Source organism: Eptesicus fuscus, chromosome 6 (assembly GCF_027574615.1).
Source record: "Eptesicus fuscus isolate TK198812 chromosome 6, DD_ASM_mEF_20220401, whole genome shotgun sequence".
Classification (NCBI taxonomy): domain Eukaryota; kingdom Metazoa; phylum Chordata; class Mammalia; order Chiroptera; family Vespertilionidae; genus Eptesicus; species Eptesicus fuscus.
The window spans coordinates 28,207,774-28,234,156 of record NC_072478.1 but is presented as its reverse complement, the minus strand read 5'-3'; the positions used below and the strand labels follow the sequence as shown (position 1 = coordinate 28,234,156).

At 50.8% G+C, this 26,383-nt stretch overlaps 1 protein-coding gene across 1 annotated transcript; it reads right to left on the bottom strand.

Annotated features, from left to right (window-relative positions):
• Positions 1-9,322: 9,322 nt before the first annotated feature.
• ZFR2 (zinc finger RNA binding protein 2) lies at positions 9,323-25,822 on the bottom strand. The gene is given in 14 exon segments (XM_054718359.1): positions 9,323-9,380; positions 12,187-12,337; positions 13,195-13,306; positions 14,625-14,720; positions 15,061-15,109; positions 19,855-19,951; positions 20,296-20,315; positions 21,172-21,220; positions 21,223-21,315; positions 21,318-21,346; positions 25,109-25,195; positions 25,197-25,245; positions 25,248-25,278; positions 25,811-25,822. Coding segments are annotated over 14 exon segments (933 nt in total).
• Between the last annotated feature and the right edge of the window lie 561 nt (positions 25,823-26,383).

Genomic DNA, 26,383 nt, shown 5'->3' with positions numbered 1-26,383 from the left:
ACTAGGAAACTACTAAGGTGCTAAAATCTACCGTTGTTGAAAACCACCACCACCAGGATGTGACAGTGCAAACCGCACGATCCCATTTATGTCAAACAGGAGAGGGAAGTTCCAGAAGGGGGACCCTCAACTGGCAACAGGGTTATCCTCAGCGAGGGAAGTGGGCAGGAGGAGAGGGGGGAGAGGACCGTTCCTGCCTGGTGGTGTAATTTATTCTTGGGGTAGTGTTTGCTCAGAGGAGCCTCTGAGAACAGTCCTGCTAAGCAGACTGAGAACAGTCCTGCTCCACAGATCCGGCTGCGGGATAGTCCCAGGCTCCGCCCCCAGCCCTGCCTCCCAGCCACCAGCATAGGGCTGGGATCCTGCAGCTGGCATTCTGTCAGGTGATGAAGGCCCGCCATATAAGGCAAACCATCATCACTTGCCAGAAATAGAAATGCAACATCAAAATAGCCAAAGCAGAAAACGACAGCATCATTCGATTCTCACCAGAGACTGCTGCTGCGGCCCCAGGCCCCACGGTGGAGGCCTGCCTTCTCTTTGCTCAGCAAGGACAGCATCCAAGATGTTAAGATGCCCTGGCACCCCGTGGAGACTTTCTCCTTGACACAGTGAGAGAGGCAGGAAGAGTATCTGAGCCGGCTGCCTCCCGCCCTCTGTGAGTGGAAACTTAGTGTCTGAGTAACACCTACATCCTCCCCAGGACCCTCAGGGGTCCTTGTCCCATGGTCAGAGGAAGCAAAAGTGTTGAGACAGGGGAAGGATAGACTTAAGGAGACAGTGTCAGGTGCTCGAATCTCCTAGGGCTGGCCCAGGGTACAGGGGGCCCCCCAAGGTGTGGACAGGGGCGCACGGGGCTGTGCCTAACCCTAAGGGTATAAATTTGAGTCCATAGTTTATTTAGGTCAGAACTACTGAAGGGGTGAGCCTCCCATCCCTGGAGGCATCCAAGAATTGGCCACATTGAATTCCAAAGACGATGGGTCTTCTAATTCCCAGACATGGCAATGCCAGTGTCTCCTGCCTGCTGCCAAGAGCTGGGGGACTCTCTCCTCCCTTATACCTGCCTGAAGCCAGCTGGTAGCCACATCATCGGATCAGACCCCAGAATTTCCCCGTCCCAGGCTCTTCACCCTCCATATTTTAGTCCTGTCCAACTCGGTTCCAGAAATTCTTTGACCTTCCCCAGGCCACCCATCTGGGGCTGGCTGGTGATACAGCAGCTCCTCCCTGGCCTTCCGGCTGCCTCTAGGTTTTCTCCTTGCCACCATTCACCTTCCATTTTACCACCAAGGGAGGAAAAAGTGACTGTGGCCCTCCCCTGCTTTAAATTCTTCCACAGCTTCTGCTGCCTGCGGGACACAGCCGGAAACAGTCTGGCATTCAGGGCTCTGCATGTTTGCCTCCGGCTACCTCTCCGGACTTGTCTGTTTCTGCTCCCACCAAACACCCAACAGTCTGGAAACTACAGGAATTTGCATACTTTTGCACTGCTGTCCTCTGCCTGGAATGCACTTCCCCCACCCAGCTGGCACCTCCACCTCATCCTTCCATGCTCATCTCAATGGGCACCATTTTTATGAAGCCTTTTCAGACTCCCCGCCCCCCACCCCTTTCTCAGAGTAAGACCTCACTTCTATGCCTGAAAGGACTCCTCGCTGGAGGCCCTAGCTGTCTCCTCTCACTGTGTGATGGGATGGACCTGGCCTGGTGACGGAGCCCATCAGCCTGCCTGAGAAGGAGCCAGCCTGGAGGAAGCAGATCCTAGAGACAGAGAAAGACAGCACCTCACAGGAAGAATTCAAATCCCTGGATTCAGCCACATCTGGAGCTCATTCTGTGCCTCGGGTAGGAAGCAAGTGTTTGCTTTTTGGTTGGTCAGGAGAGCATTTCTGCCACTTGCAATCAAATGAATGGCTAACACTGAAAACGGGACCAGCAGCTCTACAGAATATCTCAACCGCCGACACCTCCCATCTCCTCTCCTGTGGTCCGTAGAGCTACCATGGTCTGAGAGACCATATATCTTTCTTGTTTATCTTGTTTACTGACTGCATCCTTTCTAGAACATCAGCTCCCCAGTGCAGGGACTTTGGACGGTATCGCTCACTGCTGTGACTTCAGTACCTGGCACACAGTAGGTGCTCAGGACGTATTTTTTAAGCTGATGAGTATGGGGGAGGGGAGAGGATGAGCAGTGCCTGTCACCTGTGAGGCGAGCAGTCTCGTGCGATGGGAAAGCTGACGCTGACCGAGTGCTGAGCTTGACCTTAGGTCACAGGAAGTGGTAGACGGGGCTTTGAACCCAGGCCTGTCCGGCCCAGGGCTCACACACTGGTGTACCGCAAGCGTGGGGCACATGGTAGACCCCAAAGAGAATGTGTCCATAATTATGCTTTCTGGATTTGGAGGGCAGGCACGGCAGGGCAGCTGCAGCCAGATGTGGGGACGGCTGAGCTGGTGGTGTGGCCCCTGCAGATCCTCAGCTGGAGCTTGAGGCCAGATCAGACTGTCCCAATTACCTCATCTTTAAATTTAGCTTCCCCCTCCCTGCCAGGGGACTCAGGGATTCAGCGGAGGAATCTGCTCTTTCGAGGAAAAGTGCTGTATCGCTTGCTTTGCACCCAGACCCGTGGTCGGCGGGATCATTCTCGACTTGCGGAACAAAGAGCCCCTCCTGCTTTGGAAACCTGCTTTGGGGTGCCAGAGGTGATCTACCTTTGATGGGGGAGGTGTCTGCTCTGCCCCCACATCCCTCACCCAGTCTCCCTTGTGCTGCAGGTGGAGCCAGGCACATCATTTCCCTGCCACACATGCAGGTTCACGCTGTGGGCACTGGATCCAGGTCACTTCCTGGCTTCCCAAGGCACTCACAGTGACCACCCATCATTCAAGACCAAACCACTGCCCATCACCCTGTCTCACTTTTTCTTGTCCATAGCCCTCCTGCCTCGCCTCACTCGCCTTGACAGAACATATGCTCCGTGAGGGCAGGGACAGCTCTGGCCTGTGCAATCATTTATCTCTGGAGCCTGGCACACAGTAGGCCCTCAGAGAACAAATGAATAGAATCACATGAAAGAATAAAGACCCAGGAAGAAGAGCAGAGGATCCATACGGTGCCACAAGGCAAGACACGTCTGTCGGAGGACTTTTCCCTATGTCCCTCTTCAGGATTCCTCCTTGATCCTCTCCACCCTCTGCCCCCAACCCTCATCCTCTAACTCAAGAGTTGGCAAACTCTCTCTGTTAAGGGCCACATGATCTCTTGCTGGACTACTCAACTCTGCTTTTGTAGCACAAAAGCCTCCATTAATAACATGTATGTGAACAGGTGTGACTGTTCCAATAAAACTTTATTTATGGATGCTGAAATTTGAACTTGAAATACTTTTCACATGCCATGCAATATTATGGCGATTTTTTTTTTTTGCCACTTAAAAATGTTAAGAAGCCTTTTTAGCTCATGGATGCATAAAAACAGACAGTGGGTGGTGGGCTGTAGTTGTTCCCCTATAGTCTCCCTGTCTTTATTTTCTTATAAATAGGCACATTTTAGAATTTATTTGATTTTGTAGGTGCACTTCTTAATCTAAATGTATGGATATTCATGGCATGCAGTAAGCTCTCAAGTGCTCTCCTAACTATACAAAGCTAGCTGACGCGGCGATGAGCCCCTCAAGGGGACGTATGTTTTCTTCTCATCGAAATTAATAGTAGCAATGTTTGTAGTGTTTTTGCTGTATACTCAAGACTGTGCTAAGCTTATAAAACTGTTTTAAACAAAGCATGTATGTCCCACTCCCGAAGGGCTGCCATTAGCGTTTCTATTGGCTGTTTCTCTGGTTATTGCTTCCATATTTCAAAATAATGTTTTACATATCTCTTTTTCTTAAATGTTTTTATTTATTTCAGAAAGAGGGAGAGAGAGAAACATCAATGAATGAGAAAGAATAATTGATGGGCCGCCTCCCGCAAGCCCCCCACTGGGGATCGAGCCTGCAACCCAGGCACGTGCCCTGACTGGGAATTGAACCGTGACCTCCTGGTTCATAGGTTGATGCCCAACCACTGACCCATGCCAGCCAGGGCGTATCTCTTGATTTATCAGTTGGACATTGTCCTCTGACTTCCTACTCCTGAAGGTAGAGATTTAGCTCTCTTACGCATATGGCTTTCACAATAGTTTTATCACAATTGTTGGATAAATGAATATTTAGTGCTTATGTTAGTATCTATAAGTATTGTTCACATGGAGAAATGTACACAAAGAACACTTTTATTTTCTAGGATTTGGTGTGTGTGTGGTAGTGGGGGCGTTTCCTGGAGCTAGTGACCGCCCTTGTTTTGTGTGTCTGAGCCTCTCTCTCTCCCCCAGCCGCTCCAATGGAATGAACTTCTCTGCTCAGGGCTGGCTATGCCCAGCTGTGGTCCTGGCCTCTCTCTTCTGCAGGGTTTAGGGATTTCTGGGATGTAGTATCTATTTCTTGAGTCCAGGTCTCCCTATTTCTTGGTTTGTGCCCTTGTGTTAAGAATGTGCACCCCCACCCCCACTCTGGGCATTTCCAGGAGACAGTGTTTCCTTCCACTTTCCTGTGAGATCAGTGGTTTGGCTGAGGACAGTGTTCTGGGTGGTGATTAATGTCTCTTGCCGCATGGCTTCCAGCTTCCAGTCTTGGGCAGTTAGCTATCTGAAGCTGTCTGCTTCCTTGTCCTCCGCTTTACGCGTTTGTGGGTGTGGTTCTTCCTCTCTCTGAAAGCTTGTGGAATCTCCTTATTCTCCACATCCTGCACGTCTACAGCGTGGGTCTGGTTGGGGTCTATTTTCACTGGTTGTGCTGGACATTCAGTGGACTCTGTTATATCTTCCACTCCTCGTAACTTTTTTTTAAAAAAAAAATGTTTTTATTGATTTTTAGAGAGAGAGGAAGGGAGAGGGATAGAGAGACAGAAACGTCAGTGAGAGAGGAACATCATCGATCGGCTGCCTCTTGCACGCACCTCCACCAGGGATCAAGCCCGCAACCTGGGCATGTACCCTGACCGGGAATCGAACTGGCCACCTCTTGGTTCCTGGGTTGAAGCTCAACTGCTGAGCCTCACTGTCTGGGCCCCTAGTAACTTTCTTAAAGATATCATTGGGCCCTAACCGGTTTGGCTCAGTGGATAGAATGTCGGCCTGCGGACTGAAAGGTCCCAGGTTCGATTCCAGTCAAGGGCATGTACCTTGGTTTCGGGCACATCCCCAGTAGGAGGTATGCCGGAGGCAGCTGATTGATGTTTCTCTCTCATCCCTAGATCGATGTTTCTAGCTCTCTATCCCTCTCCCTTCCTCTCTGTAGAAAATCAATAAAATATATATTTAAAAAAAAAAAAGATATCATTGGTGGTTCCTTCCACTTTGTTTTCTCTGTTCTCACTTGGTGGAAGTCTCTTTTGTCATATATGGGGCTTCCTGGATTGATCTAATTTTTTGTTTGTTTTTTTAATATTTTTTATTGATTTCAGAGAGGAAGGGAGAGGGAGAGAGAGATAGAAACATTAGTGATGAGAGAGAATCATTGATCGACTGCCTCCTATACACCCCCTGCTGGGGATCAAGCCCACAACCCAGCACATGCCCTGCCTGGGAATCAAACCGTGACCTCCTGGTTCATAGGTTGATATTCAACTACGGAGCCACTCCGGCTGAGCTAATTTTCTTGTCTACATTTTGTTCTTTTTGTCTTCTCATTCTACTCTTTCATCCAACCCCTTTGTTGACATTTTAATTTTGATTCACAGGTTTTTTAATTTCCAAGGGATCCTTCTGGTTCTTTGAGTGTTTCTTTTCAAAAGGCAAGCTGAACCTTGTTCCTGGCTTCTGTGTCTTCTCTAAGCTCTCCGAGGATCACACACACAGGGCTTTTGTGGGACTGCTTTTTTCTGTTCTTTGTCTCTTTCCTCCAAATTCATTCTCTCTCTCTCGCTCGCTCGCTCGGTACTAGTCTCTTCATTGGCTGGCATTTATGAGGCGTGTGCCACAGAGCCGACAGGAAGCTCCTTACCAGGGGGGTGGCTTCACTCTGGGTGATGATGGGAGGACTGGCCCCTGTAGGGGACCCCCCAAATGTTGGCTGCCTCTGCCGAGTTTTTCTTGACAACCATCGTTCTAGAAACTGAGATAGGGAAGGCCTTTGGGGTCACTGTTCCCTGCGTGACTTTTCACTTTAATCGCTGGCTTTCACCTGCATACCTGCCCTCCACCGTGCCGTGTCCCTGAGGCTGAGCCTTTCTATGCAGCAAGAGTTAAAAATGCATTTTATTACTGTGTTCTCTGCAAGGTTGGTGCTGCTAGCTTTAATCCAGTTTTATCGTCTCAAGGAGGTGAAGTGAGCCGTCCTGACACCCCTCAGCTAAGACATTAAAGGGCCAAACCTGGGACCAGGGCCCGGAGGCACCCTCAATGCATGGAGTGACAACTTTTGGTTCATCTTTGGTTTCTCCCAAGGAAGGTGGTGGTTGCTGACTGAATAGTGAATAGCTCAGCATCCTCAGTGAGAGACATGGGGAAGACACGAGTGTCCATGGCACATAACAGGTGTTCAACAAACACGGGCTGAATGAATGAGAAAATGAAAGAACAGCAGTGGAGGAAATAGACACCACAGAAGGAAACCTGTTAAACTTATACCCGTGTGCAGGAAAGTACTTGTTAAAATGAGAAGGCGCAGTCCTGACTTGGGCGTGGGGAGTGGGGCTCCTTCGTTTACAATGAGAAGGAAACTGGCAAAGCTCTCGTGGAACAGTACCTTCCACATCGAGGTTTTAAATGCCTTCTCATCCTACTGGCCATGCCCTTCGACCGAGAAACAAAATCCCAACTGTTCAGGAACATTTTGCCGCATTGTGATTTATAATTTTTGAAAACAATTTAACTGACAGGAGGGGAATGCTTAAGCACATCAGGATATGTTCATTTCATGGAATATGATGCAGTTATTAAAAATTACCTCTCGCCCGGCCAGCGCGGCTCAGTGGTTGAGCGTCAACCTATGAACCAGGAGATCATGGTTCGATTCCCAGTCAGGGTACGTGCCCAGGTTGCGGGCTTGATCCCCAGGATGGGGTGCATGGGAGGCAGGTGATCAATGATTCTCTCTCATCATTGATGTTTCTATCTCCCTCTTCCTTCCTCTCTGAAATCAATAAAAAAAAATTACCTCTCTTCATAGTAGCCAAAATGAGTCTGGCTTATTTCACTGATCATAATGTCCTCTAGGTTTATCCACATTGCAGCATGGGTCAGAACTTCCTTCTGTTTGAAGGCTGAAGAATATTCCATTTCTGGATGGACCACGTTTTGTTGACCTGTTCATCTGTCCATAGACACATGGGGTGTTTCCACCTCTAAGCTGTTGTGAATAATGCTGCTGTGAACATGGGGGAACAAATACCTGTTTCCCAACACATTTTCTTTTTCAAAACTTGGGCAGACATAAACAGGGTGATACCCCCCACCCCCAACTATCACTCCCCCCGCCACTGCCTTTACCACCTTTAGGAGAAACACGGGTCCTCTAGCTTGTCCGCTCAGCACAGCCTTAATTTACTTACCTGAAACATCTTCTCAGCCCCGGAAGCCAAACTAACAGGGAATCAAGGAGAAGATAGAGCCAGCGTTATCCCACACAAGCCACTGCACCCAGCCAAGCGCTGGAGATGCTCCCTGGACCCCTGAATGTAACTTATTTTGGACCAGGCGACACGGTGCATTTCCCGGCTGTCTGTCTGTGTTAGTGACTTGGCAGGTGAAGCCAAGGGATCTGCCCTTCCTTTTTTTTTTTTTTCTTCCCTGGACTGCCAGGTTCAGCTCCAGCCCTGCCCACACTCCTCAAGTCATCTCTCCCACACTCGCTACTGTCTCCTAGCAACTGGCTCGCCCGCCAGCATCCTGCAGCTGAGGTCCTGCGTCACTGTCTCAGGGTGCTTCTCCCCCCTCGAGGCAGCCTGGCTTCTGGGGCGCCTGGTCCGGTGTCTTCCTGGCAGCCTGTTCTGGAGTCCTCTGGCCGGCGGGAAGAGGGCTGGAGAGGAAAGCTCCCTCTCTAGGTCTTGAGGGAGCTCTATCACCCAGACGGTTCATCCATCTGGACGGAATACATCACTAACTGAATGCTTGATTTTGCTGTCATTTGCCTAAATTTGTGTGTGTGTTTTTTGGTTTTGTTTTGTTTGAGTTGCTGGCGGGGGGTGGGGGGCAGATTCATTTTCTGTCCACATAAATTGGCCTTAAACCACCTGGTGGCAAAGATATATCCATCTTCCCCGGGAGCCAGGGGTGGGACTGGAGAGCAGTAGGAGCTGCCCTCGGCAGGGTGTAGGGAGGACGTCGGCCTGCAAATGCTGCGTGGTCACAGCAGCAGCACGCAGGGCTTTCCACACAGGTGAGGCTGTGACTCACACGGCCACATCCTCCACAGACAGACCCACTCTCCCTTCCCTCCATCAGACAGCCACTGCCGGACGGACGTCTCTGGGCCCGGCTGTTACAGTGATTTCCTGGGACAAGACAGAAACAAATGGTGTCTTCCTAATTGCCAGGAGGCAAATTCCTCTTATGAAGAGACCTGTGTTTGGGCATCAGAGCATGACTTCAAGCCTTTAACATACTTATTGAGCTACTACTATGTACTTGGTCGGCTCTAGACCTGTGGGTACTGAGGTGAGTAAAGCAGATATATTTCCTGCCCCCCAGAGAATTCACATCCTGGGAGGAAGGCAGATACCAAGTGATTTTAATCAGTTATGTAGCAGGCTGAGGAAGTCAAGGAGGCCTCTCTGAGGAGGTGACATCTGAGCTGAGATCTGAAGGAAGGAAGGACAGAGTCGCTGGCCATACAGGTCAGGGAAAGAGCTTGCTATGCAGTGGGAACAGCATGTGCAAAGGCCCTGGGGGCAGGAACAAGATTGGCTGGTCTGATGACAAGCGGAGGCTGGTGGGTCTGAGTGGAGTTATTGAGGGACAGAGTGGCAGATGGGTTCTGTGGGGCCTTCCCTGGGATTCGGGGTTTTATCGTGAGTGCACTTCTGAGTTTTAGCCAGAGCTCCTGCTGATGAAGGGTTGAAGCAGCAGAGTGACAATGAGGATGGAGAGTAGAAGTGGGACTTTCTGATGCTTTGTCCCAGCACAAAGGAATGCAGGAGGACTCCCGGCAGGTGGTGGTGGCAGTGAGCCTGGGCAGCGCGGTGAATGGCAGAGTCACTGAACCAGGATTAAAGGGAGAGAGGTGTGTAAGGTGAAGCTCCCCATGTGAGGTAAAGGATGAAGGAAGCCTGGACCAGTTCACTGTACTTTGTCTGTGGCTGCGGCCAGGACCAGCAAAGAGGTGTTGTCCGGGTGCCTGTAAGAGGCAGGGAGGGTGCTCCCTCAGAAAGGGACGGAGGCAGAAGAGGCAAAAGCAAGTAGCCTGCCCTCCCAGGGCAGTAGGAGTAGTGAGGCCCCGGCCACTTCCTGTTTCGGGTGGATAATGCGCCTGCTAGAACCAGGCTGGGGTCTGCCTTATGCTCCTTGGCCGGGCTCCGGGAAGGGGTCCTGACTGCCTCCCAGCCCCTGCTCTGTGCACACTGACATGTGCCACTTCCGCTGGGGGCACCTGCCACCTCGTCCCCTCTCCTGGGATGTCCCACGGGCTCCAAACTGTCAGAAGCTCAGGTGGTGATCAGGTTTCTCTGAGCCTCACTACTCTCCCTGAGATTTTTTTTTTTTTAATTTATTTCAGAGAGGAAGGGAGACGGGGAGAGAAACAGAAACATCAATGATGAGGAAGAATCATTGATCAGCTGCCTCCTGCATGCCCCCCATGGGGATCGAGCCTGCAACCTGGGCCTGTGCCCTGACCGGGGACTGAACCTCCTGGCTCATAGGTCAATGCTCAACCACTTAGCCACACCAGCCAGGCTTTAAAAATATATATATATTTTTATTGATTTCAGAGAGGGAGAGAGAGAGCCCCTGATATTTTTTTATGAAGATTTGGGGAAACTCCTGGTGTGGGGGATGTCTGCAGGCATTAAGCACACCCAACTCAGCTTGGCCACCCCCTCCTTCAGGAAGTCTTCCGAGCCCCCACCTCCTGCTGATGGTCCCACTCTGTATGCCCTGGACCAGGCCAGGTGGTCCCTTGAGTGGCCTGGGCATGTGTGAAATGAACGCGTCTCTGGCGAGTCCTGCGGCAGGTGGGATCCGCAGAGCAGGCTTCTCTGCAGCTCCTGGAGCCTGCGTGGGAATGGTCTCAGGGTGGCTATACCTGAGCAGAGCCCCAGGGCAGCACCAGCCCCTGTGTCCTCCCATCCATACACCTGTCCTCCCATCCATACACCTGTGGCCTCAGAGCCTTGGGGAGAAATGCCAGGGGTTGGGGGTGGAGCGTCCCTGCCCAGAGCCCTGAGAACCCAGCGGGGTCACCTGCACCCCAAGCAAAGGACTGAATGGCCCACACCAAGAGACAAGCACATGCTGTTTATTCCCCTGCCCCCCCAAACTTCCAGGTAGCTCTACAAAGACAGTAGATGTAAAGCCACGCAAATGCAGACACGAAATCAAAGGAATCAAGTGACTGTAGACCAAGTTGGCACAGAGATGAGCTTTTCTCCTTCAATGTCAGCCAAGAAAGGGAGGTTTGGACAGAGCTACCCCCATGTCCACCAATAACAGGACCACATCCACCAAGTACAGCCCCAGACCTCCCACGAGGCAAGCGCTGGACTCACATAGGCCGGGCATCCATAAGGGAGGATGGGAGAAAGACAATGGGTGAACCCCAGCCCTAAATGAGACATTACAGAGCAGCTCCTCTGTAAGCAGAAGGCACTCAGTGGTCGGGTGGGTGGGAGTCTCGGGGTCGGGGAAGATTCAGGTCATAGATATTCCCAGGAGGGGACAGAGGAGCACCCAGCTCTGCTCCTATCCCCACAGCAGGGATGGGGTGGGGCCCAGCTCAGGCCCTGCAGATCCCAGCTGAGGGGCCCGTCTCTAGGCTGGTGGAGGGGCAGGTTGGGCCCAAGTGCACCCTGGGGATTGGCCTCCAGCCCCCTCTCCCTGACCTGCCTCCCTAGCCTTCAGGACATGCCCCAGTGATTTCAAGTCCACACATGGCTGGGGAAGCAATTTATAAACCCACATCCTCAGTAGCCCCAGGTGAGTTTAAAGCTAGCAAAGGTGCCAGGGTTCAAAGTAGCTGTGCTACACCTTTTTATTTTTATTTTTTTAAGTCCTCACCCAAGGATATTTTCCCATTGATTTTTAGAGAGTGGAAGAGAGAGGGAAAGACAGAGAGAAACATCAATATGAGAAACACATTGATTGGTTGCCTTTTGCACATGCCCTGACCAGGGCCCAGGCCCGAGAGGAGCCTGCAAATGAGGTATGTGTCCTCTACAGGAATTGAACCCGGGACCCTTCGGTCCACAGGCCGATGCTCTAGCCACTGAGCCAAACCGGCTTGGGGTGTGCTACACCTTCTAAACCTTCTGTGCAGCCTGGCAGCACCCTCCTGCCTGCGATCGGCTCACCCAGTCCCATGGCCCCGCGGCTCGCCAGGCACCCTGCCCTTGCCATCACCCTTCTAGCAACTGCTGAGCTCAGTCACCATCAGGCACGAGGAACTGCACTGGACGCTCAGGCTGCTCAGGGCAGGACTTTGCCAGGAAGGCCCTCGGAACACTGCAGGGACCCCAAACCCTGCACCTCCCAGTGTGGCTCTGATCATAAGCAATTTGATTCTTTCCATGAAGACAATTCCTACAGGTCAGGCCCGAAGTCATTTTTTGTGTCGCTGGGAGACTTCCTTACAAACCAAAGGGGAAGCACAGGTGGGGGCTCGGCTTTTGTGCTTGAGACTGGCCAACTGCAGTGGGGTGTTTACAGTGCATGTGTGTGTGTGTGTGTGTGTATGTGTGTGTGTGTGTGTGTGTGTGTCTGTGCGTGTGTGTGTGCGTGTGGTGGAACAGCCAGATCAGTCCCTGCCAGTGAGGCCCCAGGTTTGCACTTCATCGCTGTGGTGGCTTCAGCTCTGAGCCAAGCCGCCCTCCCCCAGAGGCAGTCTTGTCATCATGGGCCACTCTCCCACAGGCCACCCACCTCTGCAGGGGAGGGAAGCGGAACCCCAGACCATTTCTTGGGAAGTCTGGGTTGGGGGTGCCGCCCACATCCTGGCTGAGCTGGCCCGGGGCTGGGGAGCCGCAGGGGCTGGCCATCCTCCCTGGGCACTGGCTGTGATGTCTTCCCCCTGCTGGAGGGGCATGGACTCGAGCGCATCCATCTGGTCTCTCTCACAGGGATCCCGGAGCCCAGGCCCATCTTTGCGAGGGTTTGAGGGTAGCAAAGAAGATAGAGCACCTTTATGAAAGACTGCCACCACCGGGGCCTGAGAGGGTCCCAGCACGGGGGGTGTGACTGCACCCTCTGCACCCACAGCCACAGATGGCAGGCACACCCTAGGCTGCTACAAGATCTCCCTTGGAGGCGTCTCACCTGGGCCACGCCTCCTTCTGACCCGGAAGTACAGCCAGCAGAACACCTTCCTGCAGGGGTGTGTGTGTGTGTGTGTGTGTGTGTGTGTGAGCCCTTTCTCCTCCCCTGGCTCAGCCACCTCTGGCACATGCCCTGCGGCGCTCCTGCCATTGCCTGTCATACAACAGGCTCACACCTCAGGCCCAGTGTGTTCTCTCTCTTTCACTTCATATGATAGCATCCCGTGTCACTAAAAGGGCTGGAAAACAGCACCCTGTCTCTGACAGCTCATGAGAGCACAGATGCTTCTCTCCCGTTCTGCGACCGTAAACCACACTGTGGTGAACATCTCCGCTCAAGCCTGTTATCCGCGTCTGCTGGTTTCCTTCAGAAATGTTCCCACCAGGCCATCACCTGCGACAGCCAGGGCTGCCACCAGAGAGTGAGCACTCAGCCGACAGTCGGGGGCGGGACCCTTGCTGCCCCATCTGCCCTGGACCTTGGCCTCCTTTGTGGTGCGTGAGTTCCACACGCTACTGGGCTGTTCCTTTCCCCTGGGGGTAGAGGGTGGGGTGTCTGAGTCCCTCCTCCAGTCTGGGTTGGACGCTGTTCTTGAGTGTTGGTGAGAGGGTCCTATACCTCACTATGACCCTGTCTCTGCCATGTGCCCAGTGTTCTGGGCCCCCCGGCTGACGGGGACTGACCTGCCAGGAGTGTCCCCGAGGCCACACACTCCAGGACCCCTCGCATGGCGTCCCAGGGGCTCAGGGGCCCCGTGGCACTGCTCGGAGCCTTCTCCACCAGCAGCTCCATGGCCTGGGCCGGGCAGGATGGAAAAGGAGACACTGCCTTTGAGGAGAGCACGTGGCCAGTTCCCCTCCCACTGGAGGGCTCTGTGGGCTCAGCTGGGGGTTTCAGGAACCCCAGGACAGGCAGCCGCTCCCAGCTCTTTCTCTAACTCCCACCCACCCTTGACCTCTTCAGAGTAGGGAGGTGTCACAGAGGCCTGGACACCTCCTGGTGTGGCCAAGGGCAGTTTTCTTCACTCTCTAACCCTCAGTTTCCCCATTGGCAAAAGCCCATCAATTGTAACATTGCAAACTAGGGGGTCACAGGTTAAAAGAAACTTGTTCAAATGCGGAATTTCAGAGGGAAGGGGGATGGAGGGGAATGGGGGGAAGTAATCAACCAAAGACCTTGTTTGCATATATACATAACCCCTGGACACAGACAATAGGGTGCTGAAGGCCTGGGGTGGGGGGGCAGGGGCAGGTTGGAGGGGGTCAGTGGGGGGAAAGGCGGGACATATGTAATATTTTCAACAATAAAGAATTATTTTAGCCTGGCTGGTTTGGCTCGGTGGATAGAGCGTCGGCCTGCAGACTGAAGGGTCCCAGGTTTGATTCCGGTCAAGGGCATGTACCTTGGTTGCGGGCACATCCCCAGGAGGGGGTGTGCAAGAGGCAGCTGATAGATGTTTCTCTCTCATCGATGTTTCTAACTCTCTATCCCTCTCTCTTCCTCTCTGTCAAAAATCAATAAAATATATTTAAAAAATAAAAATAAAAGCAGCAAGAGAAAAATTACACACCCTATACATGGTAATGACAATTTGATTTAAAAAAAAAAAAAAGAAAGAAAGAAAGAAAAAAGAAAGAAAGAAAGAAAGAAAATACAGTCAAACCCGGCCAGCATGGCTCAGTAGTTGAGTGTCACGGTTTGATTCCTAGTCCGGGCACACGCCCAGTTGTGGGTTCGATTCCCAGTGAGGGGCGTGCAGGAGGCAGCAATCGATGATTCTCTCTCATCATCCATGTTTCTATCTCTCTCTCCCTCTCTTTTCCTCTCTGAAATCAATAAAAATATATTTAAAAAAAGAAAATGCAGTATAAAAATAAAAAGAAAATACAGTAAAAAGAAAACACAATCAAGTGAGGCTGCACTCCTGAGCAGGCCTCTGCCTGGTGCCAGGGGCCCCTGAGACACCCCTGCCGTAACCTGCCTCTCCTGGGCCTCAGGCTGACGCCAGCCCCTCCTGGGAAAGCTAAGCGCTGGGTGCGGAATCTAATGTCCAGGAGGAGATAAGGCCCTAGTGGGCTTCCCAGAGCAGGCTGGCTGCCTGGCGCTGCCTTACTCAGTCTGGCAGGGCCCCATAGGTTGGCACATGCCGGCAGAGGTCCTCAAAAACCCTGATGACGGTTACTCAGGGCTGTAGGCCGCTGGCTCGTGCCTTCGGAAGAAGCGCACGGTTAGCTCTGGAAACCACATGCACGTGGGTGGGGGTGAGGCCAAGGGAATTAAGGGTGGACTCTGGGGCGGTGAGCCGGCCAGGCTCCTGTCTTGGCAGTGGAGGTTAGGGAGTGTCTCCGGGGGACACAGCTGGCCTGGAGAGTGGTGGCTGGGAGTGGGCTCCACTCCCAGGTGGGCACAGGCCAACAGAACTGGCCCTGCCCTGATTCCAACCCATCAGGTTAGTGCCCGGAGACATGAGCCAAACAGCCAGCCCAGGAGTCGGCTAAGGGGGCAGCGACAGGACAGGCATGTGTGAGCCCCCCAGCCCTCCCCCTAACCTGGAACCACTTCGCATGGTGGAGGGCGGCCAGTGACTGGAGACACTTCCTGGCTCAAGATGTCCCCTGGTCAGGCAAAGGCACTTCCATTCCTTCTAGAAGAAATGGGCGTGTGGGCGAGGTGCCCTTTCCCACTTTGCTCCTTCCCTGGGCCGCATGGGCCGTGCTCTCAATTCTCTGGACCTCATTTTATTTATCCAGAAGACACCCTTCCTCCCAGATCGCCTTTCCTCTGGGCCCTGCAGGAACAGAGAAACCATTTCTGTGAAGACCCTCTCTCCTCTGGAGCCAGTGCCCACAAGGAAGGCCTTTAATGCTTATGATGAGTGCCTTCAGGGCTCACTCCCTCCATTAGCAAACTACAGTGCCAACAGGAAACTATAAACTAAGCCAGATTTCCAGAAATTTTCAACTGCATAATTAAAAGGGAGAAAGTGGGCCCTGGCCAGGTGGCTCAGTGTAGGAGCATTGTCCCGTATACCAAAAGGTCGTGGGTTCAATCCCTGGTCAGGACACATACGGGAGGCAGCCGATAGATGTTTTTCTCTCACATTGATGTTTCTCTCTCTTCCTCTCGGGTGAGGGTTTTTTAAAAAGGGGGAGATCCAACACCCTTTCTTGATAAAAACTCTCAGCAAAGTGGGAATAGAGGGATCATACCTCAACATAATAAAAGCCATATATGACAAACCTACAGCCAACATCATACTCAATGGGCAAAAACTAAACTCATTTCCCCTAAGAACAGGAACAAGACAGGAATGCCCACTTTCACCACTCCTGTTCGATATAGTACTGGAAGTGCTAGCCATAGCGATCAGATAAGAAAAAGAAATAAAAGGCATCCAAATTGGAAAAGAAGTAAAACTGTACTTATTTGCAGATGACATGATACTATACCTAGAAAACCCCTAAGACTCCATCAAAAAACTAGACCTAATAAATGAATCTGGCAATGTAGCAGGATACAAAATTAACACCCAGAAATCTATGGCCTTTTTAAAAATATATGTATTTTATTGATTTTTAAAAGAGAGGAAGGGAAAAGGATAGAGAGCCAGAAACATCAATCAGCTGCCTCCTGCACACCCCCCACTGGGGATGTGCCCGCAACCAAGGTACATGCCCTTGACCGGAATCGAACCTGGGACCCTTGAGTCCGCAAGCCGACGCTCTATCCACTGAGCCAAACCGGTTTCGGCGGTCTATGGCCTTTTTATACACCAATAATGAACTCACAGAAAGAGAAACGAAAAAAACAATACCATTTACCATTGCACCAAAAACATTAAGATACCTAGGAATAAACTTAGCTAAGAACATAAAAGATCTTAGAAAACTACAGGACATTGAAAAAAGAGATAGAAGAAGACATAAACAAATGGAAGAACATGCCATGTTCATGGATTGGTAGAATCAACATCACTAAAATATCCATACTACCCAAAGCAATCTATAGCTTCAATGCAATCCCCATTAAAATACCAATGGCATATTTCAAAGATCTAGAAAATACTCTCCAAAATTTCATCTGGATAAAAAAAGACCCCGAATAGCCACAGCAATCCTGAGAAAGAAGAACAAAGTTGGAGGGATCACAATACCAGATATCAAGCTATATTACCAAGCCACGGTTCTCAAAAATGCCTGGTACTGGCACAAGAACAGACATATAGACCAATGGAACAGAACAGAGAACCCAGAAATTAACCCAAGCCATTATGCTCAATTAATATTTGACAAAGGAGGCAAGAGCATACAATGGAGTCAAGACAGTCTCTTCAATAAATGGTGCTGGGAAATTTGGTCAGATATCTGCAAAAAAAATTAAACTAGATCACCAACTTACACCATACACAAAAACAAACTCAAAATGGCTAAAGGGAAACCATAAAAATGTAAGACGGGAAACCATAAAAATCCTACAATACTTCATAGGCAGCAAAATAGCAAACATATGTCGCAGCAATATCTTTACAGATACAGCTCCCAGGGCAATGGAGACTAAGGAGAAAATAACAAATGGGACTACATCAAAATAAAAAGCTTTTGCACAGCAAAAGAAACCACCAACAGACCAACAAGAAAGCCCACTGTATGGGAGAACATATTCGCCTGATATTTCTGATAAGGGTTTAATCTCCAAAATTTACCGAGAACTCATACAACTTAACAAAAGGAAGATAAACGATCCAATCAAAAAATGGGCAAAGGATCTAAATAGACACTTTTTGAAAGAGGACATACAGAAGGCTCAGAGACATATGAAAACATGCTCAAAGTCACTAATCATCTGAAGGATGCAAATCAAAACAACAATGAGATACCATCTCACATCTGTCAGAATGGCTATCATCAACAAATCTACAAAATACAAGTGCTGGCAAGGATGTGGAGTAAAAGGAACCCTCGTGCACTGCTGGTGGGAATGCAGACTGGTGCAGCCACCGTGGAGAACAGTATGGAGTTTCCTCAAAAAGTTAAAAATGGAACTCCCATTTGACCCAGTAATCCCACTTCTAGGACTATATCCCAAGAAACCAGAAACACCAATCAGAAAGGATATATGCATCCCTATGTTCATAGCAGCACAATTTACAATAGCTAAGATTTGGAAACAACCTAAGTGCCCATCAGCAGATGAGTGGATTAAAAGACTGTGGTACATCTACACAATGGAATAGTACGCTGCTATAAAAAAGCAGGAAGTTTTACCATTTGCAACAGCATGGATGGAACTGGAGAGCATTATGCTAAGCGAAATAAGCCAGTCGGAGAAAGATAAATATCACATGATCTCACTCATATGTGGAATATAATGATCAATATAATTTTTTAAATATATATTTTATTGATTTTTTACAGAGAGGAAGGGAGAGGAATAGAGAGTTAGAAACACTGATGAGAGAGAATCAATGATCAGCTGCCACCTGCACGCCCCCCACTGGGGATGTGCCCACAACTAAGGTACATGCCCTTGACTGGAATCGAACCTGGGACCCTTCAGTCCGCAGGCCGATGCTCTATCCACTGAGCCAAACCGGTCAGGGCTGATCAATATAATTTGATGAATAAGAATAGATCCAGAGACAAATGGCAGGGGGCTGGGGGGTTAGAGAGCAACTGAAGGACTTGAATGCATACATATTAGCATAACCAATGGATACAGTCACTGGGGCGGTAGGGGCTTGCCCGGGGTGGGTGGGAATGGCTGGGGCGGGGGGAGGGGGGATTGTCAATTAGGGAAAAAGGAGATATATGTAAAACTTTAGACAATAAATAAATAAATAGGAGAAAGTGGATCTGATTAGAACACATCCCATCATTGATAATAAAGGCCTCCATGTTTGAGAGAAATTCAGATCCATTTTTTCTTTCCTACTACGGTTGCTTCAAGAATATTCTCATCTCCTTCTAGGACACCCTGGTTTATTTAGGTCACATGACAGAGCACAGGTTTCACTTTCACCCATAAATATCCCCCAGGGGTCCTGTGCTGGCGCCTGCCTGTCACAGGTTGGAGTGGAAGTGGCAGGGGTGTGTCTGAGGAGGGGTTAGAAGCTACCCTCCCCACAACAGCCAGCCGGGGCACGGAGTGAGGAGACGCCGGAGTGAGGCTGACAGGTTCCTGATGGTCACGGAAAGTATGTTCGTTACAGAGGGGTCTCCGCATCTTACTCTTTCCAGTCAGCCTCCATCTCATGACCACGGATCTTTAACACTTTCTAACATTCCCAATCTCCACCTTGTTTGTGTGTTAGAGCGAAGCCCAGCAGGGCCTTCAGCTAGAATTTAATGTTGTTCATCGCTCCCTGGATTGATTTTCAGACGACTCTCCATTTATGACAATAGATAATGGCTTCCACTTACAGTCATAGGTTCTCCTCTTTAAAAATGTAAGTGTTGCCCTGGCCAGTTTGGCTCAGTGAATAGAGCATCGGCCTGTGAATTGAAGGGTCCCAGGTTCGATTTCGGTCAAGGGCACATGCCTAGGTTTCGGACTTGATCCCCATAGGAGGCGTGCAGGAGGCAGCTCTCTCATCATTGATGTTTGTCTCTCCCTCTCCCTTCCTGTCTGAGGTCAATACAAATATATATTTTTTAATTTTGTGTTAAAAGTGAATTGGTTAAAGAAAAATGTTGGTAGTAAATAACAATCATGAAGAGGGTTCAAGAATGAATGGAATTTGGAAAATGGTCCTAGGGGCTGCTCCAGGAGGTTCCAGGCTCGATGAGCCTCAGGGTGCTTCTCTGTGACAGCCTTCACTGGGTGGCGGTGACTCGAGGCCCTTGCTGCCCTCTGGCCTGGCGCAACACCCCTCCCACACTCTGGGGCAATGCCAATATGACTCAAGCCCCTGACGCTCATGTCCCACACATTGTCCCACACGAGCAGTGCTGGGACAGCAGGTTCTGCTATGACCTCTGCTGTGGCCTCTGCTGCAGACAGATGGACAATCTGAGCTCCTGGGGACCTGGCACAACTGGTTTCCACTGGGCAGTGTCCACACTGGCCTGGAGGCAAGGGAGGAGCATGGTGCTGCACAAGCAAGGCCCAGGAGCACAGGCACAGCCCAGTTCTGAGCCCGCCTGACACTCTGTCACCAGCTCATTTCCTCCGCTGCCCTGAGGCCCCGCTCTTATCTGAGCAGTGGCATCCGGGGCTGGCAGAAGTGCCAGAAGGCTGCACCCTCAACCCTCTTCCCCTGCCCAGAGCAGAGCCAGACGCTTCCCTAAGCCACCTGGTGTGTGGGAGAGGGCTGGACAGAAGGGCCCGGATGCACCTCTGTCCACGGCATTAGGGGAGAGGTGACAGACACTGTGACCCGTATTCTGGGCGCCTCACAGGATGAGGTGATGATGTTGGCTTCAGGGTCAGAGGAGACCTCTACTTGTCCTCTGTCACCATCTGTGAGGTGCAAACACAACACTGGGCTGCGTTACTCCAGCCGAGACAAGGACGTGGTCAGGTGGCAGACCCTGGAGCCTCCATGGGACTGAGACATAGCCCTGCCCTCCAGCAGTACTCACGCAGACGAACCCTGCACATAGGGTGCCTTCACATGTAAAAAATGCCCTTCACAAGGACAGCAATCCAATAAATTTTTAAAAAGCAACAACTGGCCACCAATAAAAGACAGTTGGAAGGAAAGGAGACAGAAGTGTCCCTTTTTACACCATGACACAGATGCCCCCACAGTAAAAGAGAAGCAAATTAAAACTATAACGAGGCACCATCATCACCTGTGAGAAGTCTGAGGGGCAGCTGGGCTGGCAAAGCCATGCAGCTTATAAACTGCAGGTGGAGGTTGACCTGGCAACACTTACCACCGACCCTGCCCTCGGCTGAGCTCCCACGTGTGTGGAGCAGCGTGCACAAGGCCATTTACTTGGTGCGGCCTCAATGGTAATGCAGAACCCTGGAAACAGCCTAGATGTCCTCTGTCAGGACACGTACCTCCCCGTCCTGTTGGACATGGCTCCCTCCCTCCGCCTGGCATCAGGCTTTCATGTCCTCACAGCCGATAAACTAGTCAGGGTGCTAGGAGTCTGTTTATCTGCTCCTGACCAGCGTGCTCACTAAGCCAGCAGGAGGGAAGCAGCATTTTCACAGGAACAGTGCCCGACACAGCAGGAAGAACCCGCCCTGGGACTGACCATTTTAACCTAAGATGATCGATGTCAATCATGACCTGATCTTACTCTTTGTTCCTGAGAAATGTACTCTGACTACGACAGAGGAACTGCTCGAACGGAGAAACCCAGTCCATCTCCCACAGGCTCCCCGTCTTGGCTCCCCGTTTGCTCTCCCCTGAATCTCATCAGTGTGGCAGCAAACGTGCCCGTGCGTCACCATGTACCCTTCCCGCGGCTGGTCACCATTCCCGTGGCGGGACATTTACATTTTCCCTGAACTCACTCTACACGGGAACCCTGAAGTTTCCACCTCTTTCTCCTTGCAACTGTTTATACAAACAAACTGGTTTGTATCTAATAATGACAACCACTCATGTTGCTTAAAATCCTGTGGAAACAAAGTCATCCCTGCCAGGGAGCCTGAGGGGCTGCCAGCCCTCCCTGCGCCGCCCCCCACCCCCCAAGGTGACCCACCTTCCCAGGAGCTGTCTGGGCAGCTGCTCCGTGACCCTCTGCAGCAGGCGTGGGTGAGCTACTGGGAGCAGAGCAGGGTCATCTGCACCGTCCTGTCTCCCCGAAGGAGGAGGCCTTTGGCCAGGAGGCCGACCCGCAACACGCGTTCAGGATCCGAGCAGAGGGGTTGACACCGCTGTGAAGACAAACACGAAAATGCAGGTGTAAGAGGAGAGGTTGGGGAGAAAGGGAGCCTGTGGCCCTGCCCTGGAAATGGTCTGAAAATGCCAACAGCCTGCTGGGCCCTTTGTGCCTCAGCTTCTTCATCTGTGAAACAGGCCTTTCGGAGTCCCGTTTCTCAGAGTGCACTCGACGAAAGGAGACATGAGAAGCTGTATCTGAGAACAGCACTGGGAACCAAAATGTTTACACACTTTGAATAAAGGCAGTGTTTATTAAAATACATTTCATTTTCAAAATTGAGCTATCAGCTGTTAAAGTGTATATATATATATATTTTTTTTTTTTTTGGGGGGGGGGACACCCTGTATGTGCTCAGTAAGGGCTGGTGGTTGCTACTATTTTCTGATAAACTGCATTCTGAAAAAGGCCAATGATGGCAAGTCCAGTGACCCCGGTCCTCAGCCAGTTGGTGGCACCCTGGTCAGCCCTTGGGTTTGGGCACCTTCTAAGCCATCTCTAATGTCACTTTACTCTCATCTCAACCCTTGGCGAGCAGGCCCATCCAGGTGCTCAGGCCACAGCGTCCTAAGGGGGATGCCTGCCCAGCCTCGCTCTCTGCAGATTAGGCCGGCTTTCTGCAGTGTGAGCCTGACCATCGCGTCTGCCCTCCATCTAACCTCCCAGCCCTGGCCCTCTGCAGGATGGGACACCCACGCTTATGCCCTGGCCTGAGGCCCCCAGCCTGCCATGCTGGGCTCCATGCCACCATCCTCTCCCGCCACTCCCTCTCAGTGATTTTCAACCTTTTTCATCTCATGGCACACATAAACTAAAATTCTGTGGCACACTAAAAATATATATATATATTTTTTGCTGATCTGACCAAAAAAGGTATAATTTTGATTGATTTACAAAAAAATAAATAGTAGTAATTACCTACCCTTTTTGCTTCAGATGACTTTTTAAAAAACCAAGTGCCTATACTTGTATATAAGGATTTCTGGTCCAAAAATTAACCAATCGCCCTGGCCAGGTGGTTCAGCTGGTGGAAGCATCATCCCTTACACCAAAAGGTTGTAGGTTTGATTCCCAGCCAGGACACATTCCTGGGTTGGGCAGGTACAGGAATCAATGTTTCTCTCTTTCCCTCCTTCTTTCTCTCTCTCTCAAATCAATAAAAAACATATCCTCAATTATAAACAAAAAAAGTTAACCAATCAGACACAACCTTACTATTCAACGTGACCAGTAAGATGCAACTCTTTTATATGATCTTTATAATTATGGTTAAAGACAGGGCATTTACACCTGATGGGCTATTGTTGTGTGGGCTGTTGTCATTTTTTTATTTGACAACCTAAGGGGAAAGAGGTCAGTGCCCCTGACTAAACGGTCAGGTATTGCATGTTTTAAACATTCTTGCAGCACACCAGTTGAAAATGGCTGCTCTAGCCCCAAGCCCCTTCTATTTCTCTGCAGCCCACTAGGTTCTTCCTCTGCTCCGGTTCCCAGGACGGGTGCCTGGGGCGCCCTCACATGATGGATCTCTAGGCAAATGTCCCATCTCTGCTCCAGAAGCTGCCACTAATCACCACTTTATTTTCTTTTTTCTTTTTTTTTAATATTTTATTGAATTTTTACAGAGAGGAAGGGATAGGGATAGAGAGTTAGAAACATCGATGAGAGAGAAACATCCATCAGCTGCCTCCTGCACACCCCCTACTGGGGATGTGCCCGCAACCAAGGTACATGCCCTTGACCGGAATCGAACCCGGGACTCTTGAGTCCGCAGGCCGACACTCTATCCACTGAGCCAAACCGGTTTCGGCACACTTTATTTTCTTTGTGACATTTCTAGGGAGAGGAGACAACCTTTTTATTAAAAACGTGTTTATATATTCTTATCCATTTGGGGACCACAGAGCCCACTGGCAAAATCTAGACCAGGGACGTCTGGATTAGAGAACAAGGACCAGACTCTGCAACTGAGACTCAGAGAGCAGAGAAAGCAGAACGTGGGGAGGGGGCAGAGGGGGGAAGGGAGCGGGCTGAGGGTGGGGGCGGAACCTGCAGATACTCGACTTAGAGGTTTGATAACCAATTTGAATCCCAATTCACACAAACTAGAGAACAGAGAAACAAACCCCAGAAAACAAAAAAACACATGTTATGATAACTATGGGACGAGTGGAAATGTCAACTGGATATTTGATGATGTTAAAGAATTACTGTTAATTTTTGCCCTGGCCGGTGTGTTCAATGGTTAGTGTCAGCCTGTGCACCAAGAGGTCTCGGGTTTGATTCCCGGTCAAGGGAGTGTACCTGGGTTATGGGTTCAATCCACAGCCCCAGGTACCAATCAATGTGTCTCTCTCACACTGATGTCTCTCTTTCTCTCCCCCGCCCCCATCCCCTTTCACTCTCTAAGAAGCAATGGAAAAAATATCATCAGGTGAGGATAGCGAAAAAGAAAAGAATTAGTTAATTTTTAAACTTCAAATCATTGAGGGGGGGGGGGATTTTTTTTCTTTTCTTTCAGAAAACGAGTGGAGATTTGAGGGTGGCACCCTTTCTGCCTGCAATATAGACGTCCCTGGGCAGCTTCCACACACCCAGCCCATCTGCACATGCTCAGAGGGCAGACCTGGCCCCTCGTAGTGGGGCTGCAGACCATTTCTCCCGGATTTTCCAGCAAGCACAAAGCCCCAGGCAAACCTCAGCATTAGGCTGGCTCTACCCTTCAAAGACCTCCCCCTCAGATTTTGCAGTCTTGTGTTTTGGCTTCGTGAGGGTGCCAAGAGAGAGATGAAAAAATGTCTTCTTCGCACTCCTGTCTTCCCTACCAGGAGGGTGGAGAGGGCTGACTTTCCCGAGTAGATGCAACGTATTGGGAGGTTCGCCTGCTTAAGCTGAGAGGTGAGGTCGTTTTATGGTGACACTGTGTAACTCACAGTGGGAGCAAACACTATAGTGAAGAGAAACTGAAGTGGAATCTGCATGATTCCACCTACATGAAATGTCCAGAAAGAGGAAGTGCAAGGAGGGTGCCAGGGGTTGGGGCAGGGGGGCAGGATTAATGGGGACAGATTTCTGTTTTAGATGATGAAAAAATTCTAGAAATAGATTAAGTGGTGGGTGATGGTTGCACAACTTTGTGAATGTACTTAGCACCACTGTACCGTACACATAAAAATGGTTAACACGGTAAACTTCATGCTCTGAGTATTTTACCACAATTAAAAAAATAAAATGAAAAAGCCACCTAGAGAGAAAGGACTTGGAAAGCTAACTCCCTCTCGGATTATTTTAGTTGTATAATGACTCCTTACAGGGCACAGGGACTTTCTGCCTCCCCGTAACCCCGGGGCCTTGAATGGTGACTCAGCCGGGCACCAAGGGCAGCCTCTGCTCCGAGAGGCGGAGGGGTCAGGGCAGAACACACGTATCTCCGTTTTGTAGATGAGCAAACAGAGGTGGTTCCTGTTGTGTGAACTATGTTTCTAGATGCACCTTTGGTGGGAAAAGTAAATTCTGGTCTTGAACAACAGCTCTCCAACTGCGACGGTAACTCCCTTTGAACCTTGGGGCTCCAGCCCTGAGACTACAGACTCCGTGAACTTACTGCCCACGGGCTGGAAAGCCCCTGCTTCTCAGAGGCTCAAAGCCATTCAGAGGAGGAGCCACCTCTGTCCCGCCAGGCAGCCACTTCCTGTGAGAACTCCCACCTCCTCCAAGTCACCCCTGGGCCTGGGAAAATGAGGGGGAACTCCATTACCTCCGATCACCGCCCTCCTGCTCTGGGCGCCTGCCCTTCTCCGCCAATGTGTCAGACACCAGCTAGAGGGCACACTCCGAGTGGGCACCGGAGCTCCTCCTCTGTGGGCTAGATGGTGGCGTGCTTGCACAAGACGCGCGGTCATCACTGGACTCCGGCCGCTGTGTGGGCTGCGAGGAAAGGTGCGCGTTACATGGGCTGAGAGGCCCAGACCCGTGGGCAGGGACAGGAGACATGTCAGCTCTGCAGAGGTGCAGCACACACGGCGGCAGGACATGGGGGAGTGGAGCTGAGGAATGACGGGGACCCACAGGTGGTGACCCAGTGAGGACACCAGGGTCTCCCCTGATGGCTGCAGGAAGCTCAGGGCTGAGGGGGGTTAGGGGGCTCCCCTGGAGTGACACTCTTACATTTCCAAGCCAGAGGCTTTTCTGCCAATTCAGTGGGCCTGTTCCCGCAGCAAGGTGCAAATCAAAGGTTCCCATCCGACCACAGCCTGCGCAGACAGACGGACACCTGAGGACCCCCCGAGAGATGTGACAACCGGGGCCTCGGGAAATTACAGGGATCACTGAGCCTTCCTGGGTGGCCCAGAGGAGTGACAGCGCAACCTTCAAGGCCAGCGTTCTGGCTTCCTGTCTGCTGAGCTATTCCAAAGGGCGGCTTCAGAGGAGCCAACACGCCCTCCCATGCTGAGCTCACCTCTACCACCATCTGGTGCCCTTTCTCCTCCCCTGGCTCAGCCACCTCTGGCACATGCCCTGCCCTGTGGCGCTCCTGCCTTTGCCCTGTCTCGACTTCTGCCCATCATGCGCCCTTATCTTTTTGTTGCGGCTTTTATGGACCTCATTTCCTTAACTGCTAAATGACCAGGTCTGAAGTGCAGAAGTCCTATCTGGTGTGGTTATTGTGCATGGGACAAGATGCTGAACTGGTTGAACAAAAACACAAAAATGAAAAGAAATGCCGCTGCTTGCACATCCTTTTAGCCACATGCAATCTTTTGACGAACTCAGGGAGGCTGGGAACTGTGGAAGTGGCTGGAAGAAGCTTCAGAATTTGAGTTCTAGCCCTAACCGGTTTGGCTCAGTGGATAGAGCGTCGGCCTGTGGACTGAAAGGTCCCAGGTTCGATTCCGGTCAAGGGCATGTACCTTGGTTGCGGGCACATCCCCAGTAGGGAGTGTGCAAGAGGCAGCTGAATCGATGTTTCTCTCTCATCGATGTTTCTAACTCTCTATCCCTCTCCTTTCCTCTCTGTAAAAAATCAATAAAA